At 41.8% G+C, this 25,794-nt stretch overlaps 1 protein-coding gene across 2 annotated transcripts in view; it reads right to left on the reverse strand.

Moving 5' to 3' along the window:
• The window catches only part of trps1 (trichorhinophalangeal syndrome I), a 114,419-nt gene that overhangs the window by 40,315 nt on the left and 48,310 nt on the right, over window positions 1–25,794 (reverse strand). For both annotated transcript variants that reach the window (XM_005728526.1, XM_005728527.1), the window contains exons 3-9: window positions 23,917–24,633; window positions 23,446–23,561; window positions 17,324–17,936; window positions 16,874–17,088; window positions 16,191–16,401; window positions 15,824–16,064; window positions 9,266–10,061 (exon numbers count right to left, since the gene is read on the reverse strand). In XM_005728526.1, the coding sequence (XP_005728583.1) occupies window positions 9,266–10,061; window positions 15,824–16,064; window positions 16,191–16,401; window positions 16,874–17,088; window positions 17,324–17,936; window positions 23,446–23,561; window positions 23,917–24,633 (2,909 nt within the window). The remainder of the gene's footprint in view (window positions 1–9,265; window positions 10,062–15,823; window positions 16,065–16,190; window positions 16,402–16,873; window positions 17,089–17,323; window positions 17,937–23,445; window positions 23,562–23,916; window positions 24,634–25,794) is intronic.

Raw genomic sequence — 25,794 nt, forward strand, 5'->3', positions numbered from 1 at the left:
GAATCGGCGGCCGCACGCACACATGCCCTGGGCGATCTTGCTACCTCGCCAAGAGGTCCTTGGGCCGCCAAGGTTGCCATGGCATTACTTGCCCACAAACACACACATACACACACACATCCACTTCCGCACTCTCTCCCTCTCACTTTCCCTCTCACGCACACCAGAGCAGGGTGTGACTCCATGTCCTTAAGTGAAGTGGATTAAAGTGTCAAGATGACTGGTCGAGCCAGAGTGTGATCGTGCGTACTGTATATTTTTGATTGTGTGTGGGCCTGTGTGGTGTGAATATGAATATGGGTGCTGCACTTTTAAATTCTTCTCTAAATCTACTTTTTCCACTTGCTTTCTCGCAGTGAATTAGGTGCGGCACTGTGATGACGATTTCCGTGTTTAAACACGAGATGCACTTAAAGCGTTTGGGCGCGTCACAGCGAAGTGGTAATTGGCGCACGTCAGCAAAGATGTAGGTGGGAATGAACTCTTATCTTATTTTTTTTTATTACCTTTGGGTTTGGCAGGATATCTGTACTGCACTTCTTTTCAAATTTTAAAGTGTTCTCTCCTTCTTTTTAACATAGGCGGTTATTTCGTAATGTTCCCTCACCCTGTCTGAACGCTAGAAGAGACACATCCTTTTGTTACAATGCATGGGCGAAGTGTCTCTCCTGGGCAACTCACATGTTAGGCAGAGATCAGAATAAGCCTTGCAAAACACTGAAAAACTGAAGAACTAAAGTAAAAAAAAACGAATACAACTAATACTACATGTTAATTTATTGCTCCTTACTCCGTGTTTGTGGAAAGACATGCTTTCATTAATGAGCTCAGATACTTGGGTGGATAAAAAGAGAAAAAGTCATTAGTGGTCATTTGTCAATCAACTTTAAGTCATTTACTGGAAGCACTTTTGGTCAAACTATTTACCGTAATTTTCTCGAGCTTCTTTTTCTCCTATTTGTCAAATTGCATCACTCACTATTATCCAGACAAGGGCCGATTGTGTGGAAGAACTTGTGATTTAAAGAAGAGATGGGGAAAGGAAAGCAGAGGCAAGGCAACAGAGCCAAGGGACAGAGGAGAAGGGGAAGGCAGGCAGGGTTTTCAAATTAACTATTGGTCAGGGGTCAGATGGACATTTAATCTAACCAATCAGCTTCCTAATTACAGAAGTGCTGCCAGATTGGTGTATCCTATGCATTGGTGCGTATGTGTGTGTGTGTGTGTATGTAGCTGGCTAGAGTTGCGTGTAGAGGTCTTGTTGTAGCAAAATGAACATCTGGCCTTAATATTGGTTCCATGTGTGAACACACACACGTGTGTGTGTCTATGTCCGTGCACATATGTGCACACACACTTAGCCTGCAGTGAATTGCTCCTGCCTTACACCAAAAATGAGAGAGCGAGTGCGGAAGGAAAAGAAGAGAGAGAGAGAGAGAGAGAAAGAGAGAGAAAGAGAGCCCCACAAAGAGAAACACACAAGGACCAATGGGCTAGATGTGCAAGCCATGGCAGAAAAACACAGAAATAGAAAAGGACACACATAGCCACACATGCATGCGCACATACACACACTTCCAGTAGTGTGTATGTAAGTTGATTGTAACAGTAATTGATGTAAACGTCTAAATTACAGCTAGGAGCTAAAATAACCACTGTGTTTTACCGTTGCCATGTCGACATGATGAAAAACACCTGGTTGGTTCTCTGCTGGGGTGGGTGGAACACATGTTTCACTGGCGCCCAGCTAAACCAATGAAAACGCTCAATGTGTAAGTGACATGCGCCTGAACGAATAATATGCTCCCAACAGCGAGAGGCCATCTGAACAGACGGCATGAATATATTATACACATATAAGATATTATAAGATATTTGTATAGTTCTGCTTTATCAGCAAAAAATATATAAATAAAGAAACAAATCAATCGAAATCTACACTAAAATTATCCAAATTGCTTTAATGGCTTTCCTAAAGCTGTGCCAGAGGGGTGTGGTTTGTAATAAATAGGACAATTCACTGAGTGCCAGTAAAGTTCATACAATCACAGGAAAGTGTTTCTTAATACCCCAGAAGGATCAGTGCCTTATCTCGCTGCTTCCCCTTAACAGGAAGTTCAGCTACATATGGCAGCCCTGGAGCAAATAATAATTCAATGTCAAGGACACTTCAGCAAATGAGACATGTCAGGCACATGGGATGGAGGCTGAATGTCATATTTGAGGAAGCTCTGACTAATCTAAAGTCTAAACCACGCTGCCAAATCCTGTGATTATAAAGTCAATTATGCGTCCTTTTCTAGGGCTGCTGACTGATTTTACGCTTTTGGAAATGGTGTGATGTGGCAAGCAGGTTGAGAAGAAACATTTCAGATTTTTTTTTCCCTTCTAACCCAAGTCAGACTTAGTAAATCAGACAATTCAAAACAGTCCTAAACAGAGGATTACCATTCGAACACGAGCCAACACCGAGTCAAGGCAAATTCTTGATTTATGCGAGCCAAAAATGCCAAGCTGTCACCTTCGAACTGCGCATGTTGTCAGCTGTAATGTGCGTGTGCGAGCGTGACATGTGTGGAAAACCCAAAATGGGTCTAAATGTGGTTAAAATGGTGTAATTTGTTTTTCAAGCTAAATGTAATATTCCTAGCAGACAATGAGACCGCTGTGAACTGTCACACAGCATAAAGCCGCACACTGGTTTTAACTGTGACACGCACGAACATTCCCATCAGCGGACGGGCGCGCAGCTCACACATGAGGGACGCGCACATGCTCACACATGAGCGTAAAGGCCACTGTTTCCACAGACAGACACATAAACACACGCAGGTAAAAATTATAGCAAACAGGTTGTCCGATTATGTTTCTGTTACGCCAAACACAGCCTGGGTTTTATACACTAGGCACATTACCACACACACACACAAAGACGGAAACTCAGACACTTGTGTTTTTTTTCTTTCCAACATGGCCTGTGTTTATTTCAGTCTGTGTCCTGATGGGAAATGTGACTGCTACACAAACAAACCGAGCAGCCCAGAACAGACAACTTGGTGTGAGGGTGTATAAGAGCGAGAGGGAGAGAGAGGGCAAGAGAGAGAATGGATGAATATTAGTATGTCTTCCTTTTTCCTACACGCACACACATCTGCACACAACGCACACAAACTGCAGCAAGACACGGCGAACGCAGCTCTTTTAACCCTTCCCATAACAGAGTATATAAGATGCTAAAAGCGTGCACAAGAGCAGCCTCGTCTATGAGGTGAATTTTGTTAGGATGTCTGTAGGGAAAAAAAATGTGCCTTTGAGCTTAGACCCCTCTCAACTGCTGTATTGATGTTTAATGGCTGTTGGACCTGTCGATAGTCAGCCGGTACTGAAGCAGTGGGTCGGATATGCAGTTTGCTGCCTCAGCAATGGCCGAATGCGTCGATAAATGAAGAAATCAACTAACCAACATCAAAAGGGTTCTTTCTGTACACTAAATATTGCCTACTGTACACTGCCAGGATTATGAAATAATTTGAAAAGATCAGAGCAGGAATCTGAACCATACTGACCTATATACAGTACTGTGCTGTGTGTCTTGAGTAACAATTCATTGAAATATGTGCAAACATCTATGAAAATATAGTACATAAGGTAAAAACAGTTGTTTGATTCTAACAGCTTGAATGTGACTGTCTGAACTCTCTGAACTCTCTTAAGCAGCTTTCTTGTCATTTCTCTAAGTATTACAAGAAAGTATAGTTCTTGAAGCTTCTTGAAGGACATTTATAGCTTTTCTTTGAATGTTAGTCCTTTTTATTCTGTTCTCTGTCAAGATGATCCCACACTGCTTTAATAGCATTGAGGTTTGGGCTCTGGGAATGGTTTTATTGCATTTATTGCCAATCAGACACTTTCCAGATGGTGTTGCACGGTGGATTGAAATCTGATGATACTTTTCTGCGTTCATAACAAGATCTCCAGCACGACTGATTGAAATGCAGCCCCAAGCCGTCACAGAACCTCCACTGTGCTTTACAGGTGGCTGTAGACACTTTTGGTTACGACGGCTTCTGTACATATTTATGACGATCCAAAGATTTCAACCTTGGATTCATCACACAAGACCTGTTGCCACTGGCATTTCTCAACTTTTCCTTAAAAATGGCTTCTTGACAGCCACCCTTCGACTGGGACTTTACGGCTTTTGGTAACAGCTGAGGGATCACCTGAAGGGCCAGATGCATCGCTCAAAAAAACATTCTTCAAAAAATGTTCAGGTGCAAGGACTAGAAAAGCAACTAATGAAAATCTTTGAAAGATTCTCAGAAATGTTGGAGAACTACTGTTCAAGACTTTAAAAAAACGAAAAGAGAAGATGACTCCTTGGAAGCGAAATATAAAAAAAGAGTGGGCGTCTCAAGACTTTTTGCAGAGTTCTGTACTTTACATAAACATGTGATAGAAACCGAGATATGTAAAACTTGTCAGTGGCTGTTAGCCTCAAACACGTTCCTTTTTCTAACCTTTGGTGAAATTTGTTGATAATTAGGTGGCGCAAACACAGGAAGAGAGGAGAAGCGATGTGCGTGCAAAAACCATCGTCTGTCGGTGAAATTCAGGAACTTGTGGTGCGGCACAAGTGAAGGGGTACCTTCATGTTAACTACTGTGAGCTTTGAGGTGAGCAATTGCAGCAACAACCACCGGCCACAAGATACACTGTTTATTGACATATAACAGGGAGGGAAATATACAAAAGGGTTATGCACACAACCAGAATGTCCACTAGCATCCAGCTAGAAAACAATGGGCAATGACTGGATAGGTTTATAACTAAACAGGGTTGTTCAGGTGTTTCTCACCTCCTAGACAAGTTTTCCAGCTTTAAAATGAAACCACTTTTTAAAGTACTTTTCTCGACTCTCAAGGGATGTTCCATGAGGTAAACAAAGGTACACAAGTTCTCGAGAAGGAACGGTAAAGTATATCTTTATATCAAAGGCAATTTGAAGTTCACTCTGAGGGGTATTTGTAGAGAGCGAAAAGCACGGTGGCAAAAAAAAGCTCTAAAACAAAGATAATATTCAGATAACACAGATAAGTCAAAGAACACAATTTTTACTCAGTTTTTGATTTTAAAAAGCATTAAGAATACAAACGCACAGGCTCAGACAAACACACAGTTTCTCTCACACACACACACACTGACTCAAACATAAGCTCTATAATTTCCTGTAGCGGATATAAAGGGATGCTAAATTATCAGCACAGAAAATAAGTTAAATTCACGCTTTAATTTCCTCGCAAAACACACACGCGCACACACAAGTGCTCGGAATGCAAATGGAGACACAATGCACGTAATTAAGTACACAAGCAGGGGTAAGCACGCAGACACACGTGTACACCGAAATGTACGCGGAAGGAAAGAAACAGAAAGAAAGGATAAAAGAAAATTGAAAGCCAAGTAATGAGAACTTTATGGAATTACAGCTCTGTGTCTGTGTGTGTGTCTAGTCTGTGTGTGTGCGCGAGCGCGTGTGAGCGTGTGCGTCCTTTAAACATAATTAGCTCCATCGGGCAGAAATGTAAACGAGAGAAACTTTAATGAAACTCTTCTCTGATCTGCTGAAAGCACACATTCCCGTTTATCTCTCTCAGTTCGGTCTCTCTATTTTCTCTCTCTGTCTCTCACATGGAATTGAATGTCACGCATGGGACTTTTAAAACCTCAAATGCCCGTGTTTCAATACTGCAATATGACCACACTGTGTTTGTAAGGCCAAATCCACACTTTCTTTTGCTTATGTGCATTTATGCAGTCCGTGTCGTCCTTGAGGTGGAATTCCCCTCGGAAACACAAGCTGGAATTTATTAGATGATGTACGTTTTGGACAGAGTCACACATGTTCGGGTATATCTACATATGTTCACATATGTTTGGCTCGGAGGCAAACCTTTCTCAGCCCTACTTAACTGGAAAAACCGCCATTACTCAAAGTCTGCCTCGTTCCATTTATAAACTCAAACATCAACCAAGCTTTTAGCTTAATTTCATCTCTAAACCTCATTCGCTTTCTATCCTTGTCTCATACAGTCAGTAAAACAGCTAGAAAATAACATTTCAGACTGAGAAAATGTCTTCAATGTAATAAATCACTATGAAAACAAAGCCAATAGTGGGCCAATGTCTCAACAAGGCAATGCTGTGCGGCAATTATAGATCAGGGCTTTCAAAAGAAAATATTCTCTCCCCTCCACCGAGCGAAAAGCCTCACAAAACCAGAATACTAAGAACTGTGGGTTCTTTATGTGTATGTGTGAGTGCACACCTGCGTGGGGGCACTTGTGCACATCTGATGGCTTTTGTGTGCGTGAGGTGTGTATCGATCCCCGCGTATTGGGCGAGTTGTCCTTTGAGGAAAAGAAGGGAAATGAAAGAAAAAGAACGAGAGGAAAAAGGAGGAGGAAGACAGATCGATGCAGCGGACAGTAGAAAGAACAAGTAAGGATGAGGGAAACATACAAAAACCACAGAACCACATGCACACACTCTCACAAACGCACACAAGTTGGGATGAAATATGACTGGCCATTTGTTTCCATATTTGCCGGGTTTTAATCATATACTTCCTCCCTACTAAATCACTCCCTGCATCCCTCCATCACTGCCTTCCGCCTCCTCTTGAACTATTTGGATTTTGGATGGATTTTTAACAGACTCTGCCCTCTTGAGTCCACATGCCACATTCAAATTAGACCAAAAGTTTGTTTTTGTGTGTGTTCAAAGCTATTTCTGATTCTTTTTTTCTTTTTTTTTGCATTAGTGCCCCTCCCTCACCCCGCCCAGTGATGAGTCAACTCCAGCCCACGTGTCTATGTGTGCCGGGCATATTTATGTTTGTGTGTGTCAGTGCAAGCCATGGAAACTGAGAATAAATACTGTGCAGTGAGAAGAGGAAGAAGAAAAGGCCATACCTTATGAAGCTACTTAAGCAACAAGTCGTGTTCAGCTTCGTCTCTAATAAACTGCTTGTTTCTCATCTCCTTTTATTCTTTTTTTAGTTGTTTTCATCTTCAAAGATTCACTCTGGGTCTTTGTCTGTTTATGTAAACATCTGCTCTTTTCTTTAGGCTCTCATAGGCAGCACAGATGCAAATGGAACAGTCAGAGATGGCTCATACGAAACTTGGTCTTCACAAAACATAGAAGATATTTAAAATGAGCTGCTACCCTTACTGGCCTGCTGATGGTTCGGCCATTGCAAACCTGAAGCAGCCAAATCGTTTTTTAAGTGAGCGGTTCGCAGACGTTTTCAGGCCTGGAAATGGACTGACATTTATACAGCTCTTTTCTGGTCTTACTGACCACTTAACGCACTTTAAGCCACAGGCCACATTTGCCCATACAGAGCTTTAAGCACTTTATCTGCCTCACATCCACAGCAGCGATTCACAGTTTGAGAACTACTGGTTTACATCTAGAGACAGACAACAATTCACGCTCACATTCACACCTCTGAGTAATTTAGAATCACCAGTTAACATAGTCCCACTAACTGCACGTCTCTAAAGCCAGAGTACTTGAAGAGAACCGATGCAGACGCAGGGTGAACATGGAAACTCTCGACAGAAAGGCCCTAGCGAGATGGTGGATTCAAACCCAAGATCTTCTTACTGTGGGGCAACAGTGCTAACCACTGTTCCACCACAATGCCCTCCTCTGAATGTGAATGTGAATGGTTGTGTGTCTCTCAGTGATAGCCCTGCAGTCACAGGGTCCAGGGTGGACCCCCCTCTAAATGAATGGATGAATGGTTTATATCCATAGCTTTGGAGGAAATGTGTATACAATAATGGAAAAAAGAGATAATATTCATCCTGATGGAACGATGATGATTTAAAAAGCCTCAAATGTGAATATTTGACTCTGCAAAAACATTTCATAATATTAGTGAATATCTAAAATAAGCATACATGTCAAACTGTCAGACTGTTAAGAATAACACTGAGTGAGAGTGAAAGTGAAAAACGTGCTCGCCAAATTTACAAATCTGTATTGACCAGTCTCCTTTTGTTCTGTACATTTATAATTTTGAAAAGATTTTCTTGACTAGCTGCTCTTTCCATAAAGAGCAAGCAAGAAAGTGATTTGTTATACTCTTATCTCCGTCTGACTTTTCCCGTCTACGTCTTTTTATCTTAATCTTCCACTGTTCTCTCTCACGCATGCACGCATGTTCTCTCTATCTGTGCCTCCTTCTTTCAGTCTTAGCCTCCCACTCTCTCACAGAGACACTCTCTCACAGAGACACACTGCCCCACCCACGATAATGAGTAAACCTCTTGCTGCCCCACCCTGCCCAGCCTGCCAAGTTACTGCCAACACCTCACACAGACAAACACACATTCACACACATCCAAAAGGCCAAACCCCAAGTCCTACAAAGGGCCCATGGACTCGAATCACACAGCAGCATATCCGTACACACACTAAGAACACAACTTTAACACTCAATACAACTATTTACGCAGCCCCAAGTCAAACCCTGACACCACACACACTCGTACACACACACACACTAACTCATACTTATATATATACAGAGAGAGAGAGAAAGTTCAGTCTATTCTGATCTAATGTGATCATAGCCAATAAGCTCTGTGGTGCAGGCAAACCACAGTTTGTTACTGCCAGTCAATGACATCACTGTGAAGTCAAAAGCATTGTGGTCCACAAAGTAGGGTGAGGGAGCTGACTGACACGTGGTAGCCATGGGAACTGTCAGTTTTCCTCCCCGTTTCCATAGCAGCGGGTGGTTTTCTCACTGTTGTGAGTTCAATTTTTTTAAAGAAGATGAATGCCGCCTATGGGAAAGGAAATGATGTCATGGAATCATATGCACAGGGACAGATATGAACACACGCAAGCATTTGGGTACACACTCTGCTAGCCAACCCAAATCTGCTTAAGCCCTCAAAATATGATGGAAGAATAAAAGATTACAGTGTATGGGCTCAATGCATGAGATCTAATCCTCACATCTGAGTGAAAGGAAAGATGAGTTTAAGATGAAAGTGTATTAATAGAAGGTCCCTGATAACTAAGGCTTCTCAGCAGGCAGGATCTGGCTACAGAGGCCTAGCTACAAAGGCTCCCATTCAGAGAGCTAAACGCAAAAGTCAGGGTGTAAATGAGACAAAGAAGAAGGATTTTCATCTCATTAGAATGAGATGAAAAGCAGGGGTTTTTGCATGTTCCACCTTACCCTTAGCAAGGACTGGGATTCCTCTTTATTGGCTCCTCCTTTCCCTTCCTGTCCTCCGCCACCTCCACCACCACCAGCACTTCCTCCTCCTGTGTACTGCTGGGGGGTCATCTGGCTCTGCTTCTCACCAGCTCCAGCCCCACCTGAAGCGGTTGATCCTGGTCTCCCTCCTCCATACTTGGCATCTGCCAAAAAGGACTTTGTATCTCCCAAAAATGACTTGGTGTCTCCCAGGTAAACCATGCTAGGTGAGGCCACGCCTCTTTTCTGCTGTGAGACTTCGTGATTGGCTGGGACAAAAGACAGCGACAGTGGGGAGGTGAAAAGAGATGGGCTCCCACTTCCTGCACCTCTTTCAGGTCCCATTCGCTCCTTAGGCACCCAAAGTAAGCCGTGGGCCTGCTCACCCCCTCTTTCCCCCAGTCCTCTTGTCTCACCAAGAACCCAGCCCTTTTCCCGTTCTCTTTCTTTCTCCTCAACACCCTCACTTTTTACCAGCCCGCCTGCCTCTTCTCTGCCACCTTCGGCCAACCGTCCCTCAGGCGGCGCCAGGGAGTAGAGGAGGCGGATATCCCCTTTGCTCTCTTCTTTAATGGCTAAAGTAGAAGGCGCTGAGCAGCCATTGGCCAAGAGTGTTAGGGAAGGAGTCAGTGAGGTGGGCAAGGAGGTTGTCGTGAATGAGCCTAACGAGGGAGAGGAGTCGTGACAGTGAGCTGAGTTGAAATGGTCGAGGAGGGCTGATGAATCTGGAGCCGTGAAGTCGCAACGTCGACAGCGACAACACGCGTGGACACGCCTGCCGAGAGAAAAGAGCAGTGCGTAAATTACTCATGAATACAAAACGGACCTTCAGAAGGAACAAAATATTCAGCATTAAAATACACACTAGTACATATCGTTTGCTTTTATGTTAACTATAAAGTAATACTGCTAATTGCAAAAATAAGCAGTTTATTCTTGAGTTGCTCAAACCTTCTCTGAACAAATGCATTGCAAGTCACATCGGAGACGTGACTTTTTTGAAAAGGAGATCCCGTCATCAGTGGTTATCTTCACCGTGCATGAGTCACAGTGAAGTCAAAGTAACACTAATAAGGCTGAACGTAAGAGGAAAGACTTAAGTAACTAGTTTTGTTACTGGCAACAAGAAAGTCAGTTCATGTTTGAATCTATTGCTCTAAAATGTAAATACAATTAATTCCAATAGGATTTTCATCACTCACAGTTTGAAGAAAATCCACCCCCTGTACTGACTAAATCTAAAGTGCATTTGCCCCTGCCTAAATTCCCCCAAACACTCAGGTAGAGTTTCACAGAGCTCGAGGCCAACAAAGTGACTCAGTGCCCCACTAAATCACAGTGAATTACTTCAAAATCGTGAGGACCATAAATGAATCTGAATGACATGTACTGGATCGCCCATCAATAAACCACCTTCATTTCCTGCTGGCGAGGGCGACCAGCGATATATCTGATACACAGCGTCAAGATTTTTTCCGGGCACACACAACAGCCGTGATGCTTCTTGTGCAGGCCAACAAGCAAAGCATTAAACCATCTAGAACAAGAACTTGTGTGTTGTTTACAGTGGCTCGGTTTGCCCCGCAGCTGTCACAGACAGATATACCAACACATGAATAAATGTTTCACAGAATAATGAAGCTGTTCATTTTGTCTGCACTTGGATTATGTAATTGTTTTGCTGGTATATTTATTAATGATGGTAGGCCACAGTTTAACAATTGGTATCTTGTAGTTATTCATATTCCTTTGTCAATATCGTCATTTACCACATAATTCACTTAAATCCAAAATTACACTTGCTTAATTGCTTCACTCAGATGTCATAAGAAAACACCGCTTTCCCCAACACTGCCTGTTTTATTCTTTTAGGCTTTTCCCACCAGTAGGTTATTATCGCTGCATATTACAGCAGAGTGAGGGTTTTACAATAGCAGACAATAAACACGGACCAAAAGTCACTGAAAACAGGGGAAAAAAAGCATATCCAGAGTCATTTTTCTCCATTTTGCGACTCGCATCCTCTGGTTTCTGCTTTGAACCCTACCATAATAATTCCTCATCCAGGAAAAAACAAAAACAAAACATTTAAGGCGTGAATTTGAAAACAATGAGAAGATATTGCAGATCCAGACCCACACAAACATTTACAATACGTCCCGATATATAACCTCTCAGAATACTCTATGTATTCCTCTTTGCTGTCTTGTACGTCTGATGCATGATTTCTATACGACAGCAAGTGAAAATACAGAAATAAATATATACTTCTGACATAAACTTATCTTATTCATCATCCTGCCTCATATTCTCTTTCTCCCTTTATTAGCTGTTGAAGAATATATAAAAGGCCTGCACCTCTAGCAGATCACAGAGGCTGAAATATTTGCAGAAATCTGTGAGAACGTGTGAATGAAAAAGCATATAGTGTGTCCATTAGACTTATGTCTCCAGATGCTGAACGACACAGCAGCCTTGATTTGTCATCAGCATCCACACGTGGACTGGCGTACCTAATAATTTCATCATTTACTGGGTCTGTCACTGTTAACACTACTTTCCTACGGGAAATGTTGAAGCAGACATAAAAAATATGCTTCTTCTATCTGTATTTTAATAATAATTTATCCATTTGTAATAAACAGTTTCTAGTTTGCACTAGAATCATGTCCTAAAGCTTGTTTTGATAAATCTGGCACTGTGAATCCGTGGACTGAGCCTGACCAGTGCTGTGCATGTGGCTAATTTGGGGAGTTTTAGTGAGTTAATACACAACAGAGCCAGCACATCTTCAAAGTTTTATAGTTTTGCTAATGTTTACGCTCAATGCCGCCATCTTGGATTGTTAACTCTTACTTACTGGGGCCCCTCAGTCTGAGTTCCAGATTCAAATTCTGACTTGGAACTCTGAAATTCCGATTTCTGACTCCTTTAGGATGGCAGCATTGTTCCATCAGTAGGGTAAGAAACAGCGAGACAGTGGGAAAAAGTCTCTTTTTTTCTCCAAATATCTTATTATAGCAATGCACTCTGCAGCATCCGGAAGCACAATTTGTGTTTTGTAGACTCACTAGCCACTTCATTAGGTTCAGCTGTTCAACTGCTTGTTTATGCAAATGTCTAATCAGCCAATGATCAAGTTCAAACGGAACAAAAATGGGGAAGGAAGGTGATTTAAGAGTGTCTAAATGTGGCACGGTTGTTGAGACACATAGGCTAGTCTGAGTATTTCAGAAACTGCTGATCTGCAGGGACTTTCCCACACAACCATCTCTAGGGTTTACAGAGAGTGGTCTGAAAAAATGTAAAATATCCCATCAGTGGCAGTGCTGTAGGTGAAAATGCCAGACTGCTTCAAAATGACAGGAAGGCAAAAGTAACTCAAATAACCACTTGTTACAACAAAGGTATACAGAAGAGCATCTCTGAATGCACTCCTGCCAGCTAAAAGCAGGTGACCTAGGTGACAATTCACCTGGGCTTACCAAAATTGGACAAGAGAAAATTGGAAAAATGTTGCCTCGTCTGATGAGTTTCAATTTCTACTGCAACATTCGGATGGAAAGCATGGCTCTTGTAGCAATGGTTCAGGCTGGCCATCACGTTATAACCACAGTGTACCCATCTTCTGATGGCTCCTTTGAGCAGGATAACCCATCGTATCAAAGCTCAAATCCTCTCAAACTTGAAAATTACAATAAATCTTCTCTACTCAAATGGCTTCTTTGGGATGTGTTGAAAGAGGAGATTCGGATCACAGGATGTGCAGTCGACTGAGGAATGTTTCCACACCAGAATTTAGGCTGTTTTAAAGGCAAAAGGAAGTCCAAAGTGGTACTAGCAAGGTGTAACTAATAAAAATGACCGGTGAGTGTAGTCCACTGCGGCTTTACCATTGGTTGGCTCCCCATTTGTGGACAAAATCCTTTTTACTGTGACTGGCTCTACCCGGACCAATACATATATATCTGATATGTGGGTAAAGAACCTGTGTGACTGGCTGCTATGGGTGTAATTTTAACATGACCACTGTCAGCCATCAGATTGTACTTAAGGTGTATATTAGCAGCTAGGTGAGAGTTTATCTATAAAACTTATGGATTGATTGGCTTCCCTCAGCTGACAATCTTTTTCGCATTACACAGCAGCATCCTTTGATCTGAACACCCTATAATTACATGATGCTTTTTGTTTTCTAAGACTTGGCCTTCAGATTAAAAAAAAAAAATGGTTGTTTTTAGATGCAGCATGAAACTTTCTGGCTTTATTTCACTTTTATTTGATTTGAGCTCCAAGATTCAGGGCTTAGATTTTGTTAAGGACGTGAATGAACTGTTAAATCCCCTGCACACTCTGCTTTGTCACCCGCTCTCGCTCTCTGCTCAGCACCCTTCTCTCTGAATTTCTCTCTCTGTATTTCATTCACCTTCCCTCTTACATTCCTTCTTCTAACCTTCTTTCTTCCCTTCCCGTCTTTCGGTCCTTGCCATCTGCTGTTCTCATCAGGCTGTCAAAAGAGAAAAGTTCTCGAGCCGCAAACTGCGACAGCATTGTTTTTGACTGAGGAAAGGCTCATCTCTGAATGTGCTCCCGATGTGCGTGCTCTAAAACCCTAACTGAGAACCGTTCAGATACTCCTGTGAACATTTGCGCTTGAATTTATGAATCCATCCGTAGCTTAACACACAAGGTGCGCTTTATCATCAATCCAATTTGGTGTAATTAAGTTATCTCAGTGTGTGGGCTCTACGCTCACACACTGAGTATCCATAACATACCTGAGGCAACGACAGAAAAACTAACAGCTAGGCAGACGAAAACTGTGAATTCCTCTGCATTTAATATCTTCGCATACTGCTTGTGTTTCTGCCCTCGCATGGAAAGAAATTCTCTTTGGCATCACTTCTCGTGAGGAGCAACCACATTTAAAAAGAGTTTGAGGCCCTGTGCCTGTGTGTGCTGCATGGTGCTGCAGTTAAAGGGAGTGACAGCTGCCTCTGCCCCAGGCACACAGGCTCAGAGAGGAGGATCTCCATTCTTCATGGGAATAAAGAAAGTGCAGCATATTGTTTTAAAACCCTGACAGCAGAAACAATCACAGCTTATCGATACTTTGTTCTTTGATAATTTAGCCTGATTTAGATACCAATGCCAAGTGACAACATATAATAAAACATTCCGATCAGTAGTGTAGATTAGTAACTGCAAATCTCCACACAACTATCTCCACTTTTTTGTGTCTTTGGGCCCAACTTTCCCACGCCACTCCCCTTTTTCCCACCCCAACTCATCCTTTCATCTTTTTCTGTCACTAAATCTGAATCTAGAAGACAGGATTGGCTGTGGAGTCCAGTCTAGCCTCTACAGCCTGTAAAAGTGAGTTTTTGGTATTTTTTAGAAAATATACATATAAATTTAGTGTATACATTTACCTGTGCAAATAAAAAGAGAAAGTTCCCACCTTCAGGGAAACTTAAATCCTTCTTGCACTTGTCAGTGTGAGACAAATGTAATATTTTTGAAACCTAGATTTCATTTTTTGATTAAGACCTTGTTACTTTATTTTTTCACGTAGTGCAAGACAAACTCAATAGGACCTTTCTGACCACTCACTTTCAGACAGTGAGCAGACGTGGGTGAAATGTCAAAGACTGTAAAGCTTGTTGCAATATTGGGGTTTTGGCTTCACAGGCATCCAAGGTGCATTTAAAGAGGAATGCGTCTTAAGTCGTCTAATCTCCAGCAATGTACGACATGGAGTAACTTTAATGTGAACGTAAGGCCAAAGCCTTTTGCCCCTCGAGAAAACAGCCCATAAGCCACAACAAGGTGCTTTCATAGATATTCGACTCATGGACTTCATCACAGACGGGTGTGTGTAATATCAGTTTGAAAATCTGCAACACGGGCTATAAATATGTGATCATATCTGTGCAGCTTCCAGGTGAGAATGTCAACATGGTGTCTGCGAGTAACTTAAGCGTACAATTTTCTTTCTTTTTTTCCTCTCACTGAACATTTACTTGATAAGCGAGTGTAAGAAGGAAGAATCGCAGGGGTCTGAAACAAAGCACAGGAATTTGCACCTAACTTGAACAAAATTTTTCAGATTCTTGCCTTTTTTTTCCCCATGATGAATTCAATCAAAGTAAATACTCGATCTGTATGAGATTCTATGTCTTAAAAAGTTAACTGACTGCATGCACGGCAAAAAAAAAGCACAGATTTTTGAAAAAGATGGAAAACTGAATGGCTCAACCCTTGCAGAAAAAAACACTACATAATGTAAAAAAAACATCATCAAGAAGCTACCTTTGGCTGCTCTCTTATTCACAAGGGCCACAGGGGGTAGCTCTGCATGTTTGATTGAATTGGCAGATTTCTTTTAAGTCAGATGCCCCCCCTACCATGACCCCAAAGGGATTTGTGTCTCCTCCCGGGATCAACTGGGGCACTGTTAGCTTATTAGCTTATTAGGCAGGGGGAAGAAAATACATCCTATCAAATAACACAATTATAATGACCATGCAATCTCACCTGTAGTGTCTAAAAATCTCTTCTTCCACTTCTGTAATGAAGTGACACTTTGTACATGAGTACTCCCTCTCTCCTGCGCCTCCTCGCCCTCCTTCCTTGTCTCCCGCAGCTTCTTCCTCAGCTTTGACATGTGGGGGAGCCCCCTTTAGGTTGATCAGGTTGTGGCAGCTTTCATAGTGTTGCAGCAACACGTCAATGTCAGTGGTAGCAAATGCACACTGGTCACACAAGTGGGTGACGCCTACGACAGGAAAGCGGGACCAATCAGAAGCAAGAAGCGAAGAATTTAGGGTCATGCTGGAAAAGCTCCAGAATCAGGCTTCCGATAAATGTTATATATATATAAATAACATATGCCTCCAAATACCTTGTGTGACAACAGGATGGGCGGGGTTTGAGGGGTGAAAAGTAGAACCAGAAATCCCACTGTGGTCGCCTCTAGGATTAGGAGGAGTCACGCTGGGTGAGGTGGTGACAGCAGGTTTTGAACCAATGGCGTCCTGCTGTTTGGCGAGTTGAGGGAACTTTGAACAGCATTTGGGGCAGGTGGGCTTCCGACAAGCGAATGGGTGGGATACCTGTTGAAATAAATTAGAAAAAAAGGTAAGAGCAAAAGTGGTTTGAACCTTCAAATTCTTTACTGATTACTGCCGATATAAGAAGAATCTCGTTTTGATGCTGTGGCGTAGCCGTGTATTTTCTATGAATCTAATAAAGAAGTGGAAGCCAGCAGTACCAGTATGAATGTGCATTATTAAGTAAATGATGCCACCCTCAATTTTGGATGTTAACCATCCTTTTTGCATTTTTAACAGCTGCAACAGAACTGCTGGCAGCTGGCACAAAAGGAGGGAGGGGAGAATGCGTGGGTAGACTGAGGAAAGCAAGGGAATTTTAACTAGGCAGGAAATTGGAACAATTAACTTTACACTTGTTCCTATATTACATTTTATTTTTCCTTTGCTTGCAAAACAGCTCTTTTTTTCCTTCTAATTAACAAGCAGGCAGCAAAACAAGCAAATAAACATTTCAATATTTTATTTATCTCACCTCCCCTAGGTGTTTTTGTGGCTGACAGAGACCCTGTGGACAATACATGCAGTGTTGAATGCTGCAGCGGTGGATGGAGTGGTTATGCTGGTAGTGCAGTAGTAATGGTGCTACTACGATCACATCCGCACTGTGGGCCATGGAGTACCGGAAATCACACAACTGACAGTTATAACTGGTCACAACTGCTTCTGAATCACTGCTGTTTGGGTCTCCTAGGAGCAAAAAGCAGAACAAAAGTAAATAAAACCTGGGCAGAAATTCAAATATTATCACGTATAATTTCTATTATGATAATCAAGGCAAACAAACATGAGGTGACAAGCACCACAAACAATAATAGAAGACTCATTTATTGAGGGCGATCATTTATCTTCGCTTTAAGCAGATACAATCTACCAGCAGTAACGAACATCATCTTACTGCCACGTTCCAATACATCTTCATTACCTTGGCTGGTGCTGGAGAGGTTGGATGGCTGATCTTTGCGGCCTTTTGATACCATTTGGTCTCTCTCTCCTCCATCTCTCCTTCCTCCTCTTTCTCGCTCTCTGTCGATCCCACCAGGATTAGAGTTGTTGGGGCTCGTAGTACCACCGGTGTTCATTTTGTGTCTTTGCTCATAGTGCTCTAAAAGCTTTGCAGAACCCCCCGACCACTCGCAACTCCAGCTGCAGGATTTACACCAATAATACGTCTGCACGGCGCCTCGACCAGCCTCCCCCACCCAGCCCGATGAATCCGAACAAGACCTAACTGGGATGAAGTACCCGACCAAAGAGTCGTCCTCTGCGCGCACCGCAACTCGTTCGGCCCCGTCTAAGGCTTGACTCCGTCCCTTCAGCTGGTTGTCGTGCGTTGCCAGGTTATTTGTGGTCAGCAGGGGTGTGGTTGGCGGTGTTTTGACTTTGTTTGGGTGCGAGGAAAGGAAATGTTGTTCAAGTTCCAAGGAATTACTGCCCATGTACGTGAAGTTGCAGAATTTGCAGCGAAAGTACTTTGTGTTTCCTTGGCAATCCGAGGTCTTCCGACCGATTCCAATGAGCGTGCCACCCAACGTCACCTGTTGATAGGCAGAAAAGAAAAAGACAATAAAGAAGGAATAAAAATATATATTTAATGCATAAACAGTTTGATTAAGAGGAAGTCTGCTTGCTTGTTATTGCTTCATGCAAATAAAAGATGTTTTTATTTATTGTCCATTTTCCATTTCCAGATGTCTGCATTTCCTAAAATTGCTGCTGCAAATGAATAACTACATATCAGACTCTTAATCTTGTGAAATAAAGAGCAATGCGGGCATTTCTTTATAATTCTTTAAATAGTTAAAGTTAATGTTAACTTTACATTTATTAAAGTACTTTACAGGATTCAGAGAAGGGAAAAAAAAAGACAATGACTGGTTATACTGCCTTTTCCTTCAAACAGACAAACATGAAAGAAATTAGATACAAGGCAGTTATTTTTGTGTTCCTAAGCAGCAGATATTTAAAGGACACATGGCACAAGCCACCGATCGTAGAGCTGTGCAGGATAATTATGCCTTAGCTACTCAAACCCACAATGAACATAATCCATCATTTTCCGTATGTAACTGTAGACAATTAAAAGGCAACTCTAAGTCTAACTAACCAACCAATAACAAAACTACTAGGCTCTACTGTAGTGTTTAGGGTCGAGGCCAAGGTTTTATATAACTAAGTCAGCAACCTGGCACTGTTTTTTTTTTTATTAAGTTAGCCTCTAGACAGTAGGTGATTACACTGTGCTCATCGTTATGATAGTAATGAGGCAATCTGGCATGCCATACAGTGGCAATGGACTCCCTACTGTACAATATAGATTTGTCTCTAAATCTGAGGTTTTAAGATAACTATGGGCAGTGTGGTAACAGAGCTGCATGCTGCATGTGACATGAGCAAAGATGCAAAGCTCCATAGATAACAGAACGCCAAACAGATACAATGCTCTTGTTTTTCGTTTCAATACTAGGAATTAGATCTCAGAATCAGCGAATGTGCAGCATGGCAGTTACGTCAATTGGTGTCAAGAACAGATTAGCGGGGAATGTTCTGTTCAGCTTTTATGTCATGTTTCCTAGTATAATGGATTGCTAGCATGCGGGGGTTTTTTGTGTGAGTTTGACAGGTTCTATATGTTTATATATTTTTCATACTTGGATTTTTTTAAAATAACAAGAGATACAAGTTTGTGTCTATGTTATACAAATACTGTCTGTTGTTTGGGATTTTTTCCCAAAATCTAACACAGAAATTAGTTTTTAAGACACGCAAAACTATTTAAATTATTTATTTGCCTAGTTTTATGCTTATGGTTAAACTGTATTGGGATTAAAAGTGGGAGTGAAGTTAAGATAAAGGGAAATTTGTAGTTTTTTTTATGATGGTACAAGGACATTTTTGAAGATGAAAGGTGTAAAAGATTTTTTTCTCTCTGTGTGTTTGTTTGTTTGTTTTTTAAAGAAACTACAATCAGTTCATAGGACAGCTGAAAATCTGAACTTTCCTCTTTTCATAAACAACAAGAGTGACAGTGAGGCAATCATTTTGCCAAAAAGGGTGGAAAAAGTAATATTTGTACAAAGAATTAAGCGTGAGATGGTATACGTCAACTCAGCTAAAGAAAATAAATGTTAAAGTCTAAATGAGAGTCATTACTGTACGTGATCTCACGACAGAAATTCAACAATTATCTCATCCAACAGACCCTGCCCAGACAATTAGCAAAGAGCAAAGCATCAAGTAATTTCACCAGGCAGAATGTGCAGGAAGACATGACCGAGAATATGAGACAGGGACAGAGTGAAAGAAAAGAGGCAAAGGGCGAATGGGACAAGATGAAAGAAAAAATTGTAAGTTGAAGAACAGAGCTGCAGAAAAAGAAAGAGGCGAAAGAGAGCCGGGAAGCAAATTGAGAAGTTGGAAAAATGGATTAGATAAAGTAATAGAGACTAAGAAAGACAAATCAAAGAAAGAGGGCAGAGCAGAGGAGAAGGTGAAGGAGAGACAAAGACTTGATAAGAGAGACAAATGGAGAAGCAGGAGAGAAGAAGACAGCTAAATATGTCTGACAGCTGTTTCATTACACTCCCTAACAGCCGATTATAACTACTGGTTCTCCGTCTGCCTCTGTCACTACCTTCTCTCCTTTCCTCCTCCATCTCGAGCACTCTCACTCATTCCTTCTCCCTTTTCTCCACTATGACTTTTTGGGGGGGGTCTGGAATCTCATTGGTTGACATGGAATCTTGTCTTAGCAAATGACAACATGGAATTTTCCAAACGTGGGCGGGAGAGGGAGAAAAAGTGAGTGAGGGATGGAGAGAATAGAGACCCCTTTCATTCGTTTTTTTTTTTAAGTATATATATACTTTCACTTTTTTCTTCATAATGACGACTTAAGCCCACTGGATTTTCTATTTCTGATTCGGTGTGCGTATGTGTGTGTGTGTCTGCACACGTATGTGTATTACTGTGTCCATTACGTGACTTTAGATCATTAAAGGCTGCTGGTTTAAATGAAACTAAACTCCTTCACTATTCTTGACACACACACGTTTGTTGAATCATCCCACTAAATCTTTCACACAAAAACATCACAGTTCATGAATACTCGAAATCCTAATCCTTGACAGTTATTGCCAAAAATGAGCTTATATTTACAGCATATTGTAAACATTTGACGATTAAAAATTTTTTTCCAAGCGAACCTGTAGGTTATTACTCAAAGTACTGCTAAACTGATAGGTGATTAGATATCACTGATCTGATTTAAGATCTCATTTAAACTTCGTAGCTCTTGAGGTAAAAATAGCAGACACATGAGCAGTTAGTCTGAGGCTTTAATGTTCAGTACTAACATGCACCGCAAATCAATACTGGCGCTGCGGATTTCACTGATTATGGACGCCTGGTAACACAAAGAACAAAATTATTGAAAACTACTTTTATCCTCCGATTGATTCGGTTCTGTTCTGTTCAATCTGTTGATGTCAGGTACACATTTTTAAAAAAAGAGATGTGTTTTACATCTCTTTTTTTAAAAATGTTTTTTGATTATTTATGATTAGAAGTTTGAGTACAGCGTCCTAGTATATCTACGACATTCACCTCGTAGAAGGAATTTTTAGTTGCAACTGCAAGTTTGCAGCATCCCCTTCATTCACCTAGTTTTATAAAATGAGACCTCAATATGGGGATGAGCATTGATTTTATTGAATTATTTAACAGCTATAATCATGCATATGGTGCACATGCGAGCATTTGTCTATGCACGCATTCCCTGCAAAAGATTTGGGAAGTCGACACTATGGCTTTTGTGTGCGTGCGCGCGCACGTACGCTTGACTATGCATACCCCCATATGCGCGACTTGTCTGCCAGGTGCCCCGGTTGTCTCCCTTTCTGTGTCTATCCATCTGTCAGTCTATAAAATTTTATAACTTGCAGCACAATGCCTCCCTGTCCAAATAAGGCACACCCTATGTTACAAATCAGTTGCAGATTGCTCTACCCAATAAATTATTCCATTCAGCTATGAGCCTAACTTTGCAGATTTATTACAACTGTGATTACAGCAAACTGTTAACTAAATCAGTGTTACTTGTATTGGATCAAAGTTTCTAACTATGATTACATAAAATGTTTCATATACAGTATGTCGCACTTCTTCGAGTTATTATGACATACAAATTTAATAACTGGAACTTTGATGTAAATGAAATGAATGCAACATTTTTGAGTTTTCTTTTAGAACTTTACGCCAGTTTTACTAGTGCATGTTGGTGCACACAATGATGCGCATTAAACATATGCAAACAAGACTGAGACTGCATTGCATCCATAAGTGCATATTTCTGATGTTACTGTTTCACCACAAAATAAAAGAAAATTGTTGTATAATTAATTATAAGATTATATCAAATGTGCCGGAGCCCTGCCATAATCTCTAACACCAGTTCTAGTCGAGGCATAAGTGCGTCAACTTGTGTTTGTTATCTTAAAAAAAATCTGTTTCCAAGGTAACCCACGTGGAAAAGAAATACAACAACAACTTTAAAAAGTTTCAGATGATGTCAACGTGGCCACTTTCACATTTTTCTCACACTACATAAAGTTTACTGGATTTATACCTGATCCGTATAAATACGTGGCATGTGCAAAATAAAAGTATATTTAAATAACATCATTTGTACGTGTGTAATAACAGCATTATTATAAGCCTAACATGAAATACACATCAGAAATACATGTTTCTTTACTATTTCTTTGTGTGGAGCTCACACCCTGATCCTTGTCATTGTTTCTCTACATTTCCACTGCGGTAAAGAAAAGACCAGGCCCATCACTTTAGCTGTTTTAACGTGTGGGATGTCTGAAAAAGTTTAGATGACGTTCCATCGTGCTTCTTTTCCGCGCACATACACACACAGACAGAGCATCCACGGCGGACAGGCTGAAGCCTCCCTTTTGGTTATAAAAAAAAATCTAACCACGCACCTTCCCGTAGGGTTGTGAAACAATATAAGCCTGTTTATCACTACTTCAGAACGCAACCACTGAGAAACAACCAGAAAATAAAGTTTGGTTTGTCTGATTCACGGGTTTGTTCACATTCACTTTCTAGCATGCTTGACCACAACTGCTCAGTCTCTCTCATTCCCTCTCTCGTTCTTGCGCTCTGAATCAGACATGAAGGCCCGAGTTACAATGTGGTATTTACAAGCAATACTCAACAAATTCTGCGGAATACCTTGAAGTAAAAAACCATCTCAAATGACTGTGAGATGAGACAAAACGCTGCAGTTAGGCTACTTGACAAATGGAAATATATTGAGTCCCTCCAAAAGTTGCTAGACCTTGGGAAAAGTTCCTGTGGTGGAAAAACGGCTTATGAGAGCTTCCACGCTGCAGGAACTAACTCCAGGGGCTATTAACAGTTAACAATTTCTACTGTGGGGAAATTATTCTACCCCCTGAACAAAAGAAAAGAAAAAAACTCCCCGGGAGATTAATACTTTTCAATAGGTACAGAAATTTCTGGGTGAGGCTTGCAGCACTTAACATTTTTGATCGCACACACACGACATTTCAAGGGTTGGAAATATAGACAGTCAACCGTCTGAAGCATGTCTGGATGGCGTGAGAGAAAAATCCTTGGGAGTTAAATTTCCTGGTACTTTGAGCGGAAGCTCTAAATTAATGGGAAAAGAAATGCCTTTTGCAGTCTGGCATGCTGGCAGGATGAGAGTCACCAAATCTGAGAACATACTGTGGAAAATGGGCCACAGATACCAAAATTGGCAAACTTCAAGAAAAATAGTACTTTGGAATACCACGCTGACTTTTATGAAAGCCAATCAGCTCCAAAAATTAAGGCTTTCTGTGGGACTGAGGAGGTTTTTATTTTATTTTATTTTTAACCCCTTTTAAAATTCCTTAAAAGCGCTACTACAGCACATAGTTGTTGTTTTTTTTTTTTTTAAATATATTCAGTTATTAAAGTATGGAGTATTTTAAACACTTTTATGAGTATTTCACACCCAGGACTTACCTGTACGTCATATGTGCCATTCATCATAACTGTCCTATGCTGCTGACTCTGTATCTCTGGTCTTGTCTTCCCCAAGTCTTTGGCTTGGCTCCTCTGCCCTTGTCCTGCCTGTATGTCTGACATGAGAAATGCAAGAAGGGGTCAGACTGGTAGAAACAGATAAACAAAGAGGGCTCAAGCTGCTTGAGGCAAAAAAAAAAATGTGAGAACTAGCCTGACATCTGGGAAGAAGGAAATCAGAATCAACATGCTGTTTTTCTAAGTAACTGCTATGTCCTTACTGGAAGACAAGTTCAAAGTATATATATGTATATATATATAAAATAGATGAACTCATATGTATTTTTGGCAGTTTTCTCCTGTACTGGTTCATATTTGCTATGACTGTCCAGGTCTTTAGGGTCATACATTTCATTCTCCATTATAAACTCATTTCTATAATAAGCGCTGGACAGAGAAAGCTGAAGTTACCAATAGGTGTGTGTTGGGGAGCCATGTTGTGGAGTGCCAGGATGTGTGTGTCCAGAGCAGCATCCTGCCGTGTGCGGTTGTGCAGGCCCAGGTGATACTTCCGAAAGTGCTTGACCAGGTCAGCCGGGTCGTTGCCATAGTAACCGTAGCCACACACATTGCACTTGAAGTCCTGGAGTTTAGGAGAGGGGCTGGAGGAAAGCGGAGGGGTATCGGTCGTGGTCTCCTCCCCTCCTTCCTGTCTTGGGAGGAGGTGCGGGGCAGAGAGGAGAGGAGGGGTGAGATGATCTGCCTCCCCCCTTTCTCTGTCGCTTCTCTCCCCTTCTTCTACCGCTCTGTCCCCGTCCTCAGGCTCCGACTGGCTCTCCGGCCTGTCCGTCAGCGCTGCTCCTCCTTGCTTTGCCCTTCCCCTGCCTCCTCCTCTCCTCCCCCCTCGCTCCTCATTACCGTAGCGATCGCCAACAGACGAGGGAGAGACAGACGAGGAAATGCACTCGCTCTCTCCCCCCTCCTCCTCCTCCTGCTGCTCCTCATCTCCTCTGACCCGCTCGGAGGATTCCGGCTCGGAGGGTCGGTTTATTCGTTCGGCCTCTGCTCCCACTCTCCCTTCCTCCTCGCCTTCTTCTTCCTCTTCTCCCGCTGGCCTCTTCCCTTCTTCTTCCTCTTCCTCCTCGCCTCCCACACTCCGGATAGGGGGATTCTTCTTCCTCACCATTTCTACAAACATAAAAATAGAAGAAAAAGAAAATTATGATTTGTTACCATGTATTAAGGGAGGAAGAAGAAGGAGCTTGGGGATAAAAAACAGCAAGCTGACTTCCCTCGAGACACTAAAAGATACAGAGCCTTTCAAACTCCAGTAATATTCTGCATATAACGCCACACATGCACACAAATACAATTATCTGACAATGATGTACAGTATGTGCGCAAAATAGCTTTGATTTAATTTACAGACTTCTTTGAACACCAAAATCTGCGACAATCCTCGACCACAAACCTCGTCAAAGAAAAACAGGCGCAACAAATCAGAAACATCTCAGCTGCGAGATTTTTTTTTTCTTTTTCAGGATTTTTTTTTTTTTTGGAGGGCGGGTGCTTGCTGAAATGTGACGGCCACCCCCCCACCAAAAAAAAGCACCCATCGTACAACTTTTTTTTTTTTTCCTTTTTCAACCCAACTGGGGAGTGAATCTTTTTATCGTTATGGAAACCATCCGTGAGAATCTTCCAACACGTGACCACATCAAGAACCCAAACCATATCAGAGAGACGGGAGAGACAGCGAGGGGGGAGGAGGGTGAGGCGCGGAGAGAAACGGGGGAGACAGATGAAGGAGAGGAGACGGGGAGAATGGCCAACGCGCAACCACATCAAACCGAACGCCCCATATCAGAAAGATGGATGAGGGAGGCGGCAGACTGCAATTCATTCCCTCAAGCGCTCCAAATTTCTCCTTCCCATTTTGCTCCTCTTGTTTTTTTGCTTTTTTTGGTTGTTTTTTTAACCTTTCATTCATTTTCTGGCTTGCAAATTCTCATTTTCTCATTTCTCACTGTCTCTCACACTTTTATCTGCATCACCTCGTTCGGTTTCCTCTTTTGATTGCCTACTTTTTTTCCCCCCAAGTCACATTTTACTTTTGTCCCGCCCCACTCATCCTCTTTCTCTCTCTCGACCTTTCACCTTTTTCCTGCTTGCGCATCCTTGTGTAAAACACCAATATCAAAGAAATGAAGTGCCAAGTCATTTTTTTATTCTGTGTTGCCCTCTTTCACATGCAAGAATAATTGCAACAATAACTTAAGTAATTCCATCATTAAATGTTTTCTTTCTGTTCCTGCCCTCCCCCCCTCCCCTCCTTCCCTTATAATCACT

This window comes from Pundamilia nyererei, unplaced genomic scaffold, assembly GCF_000239375.1.
Source record: "Pundamilia nyererei isolate P.nyererei 1_Seehausen unplaced genomic scaffold, PunNye1.0 scaffold00028, whole genome shotgun sequence".
Lineage (NCBI taxonomy): Eukaryota > Metazoa > Chordata > Actinopteri > Cichliformes > Cichlidae > Pundamilia > Pundamilia nyererei.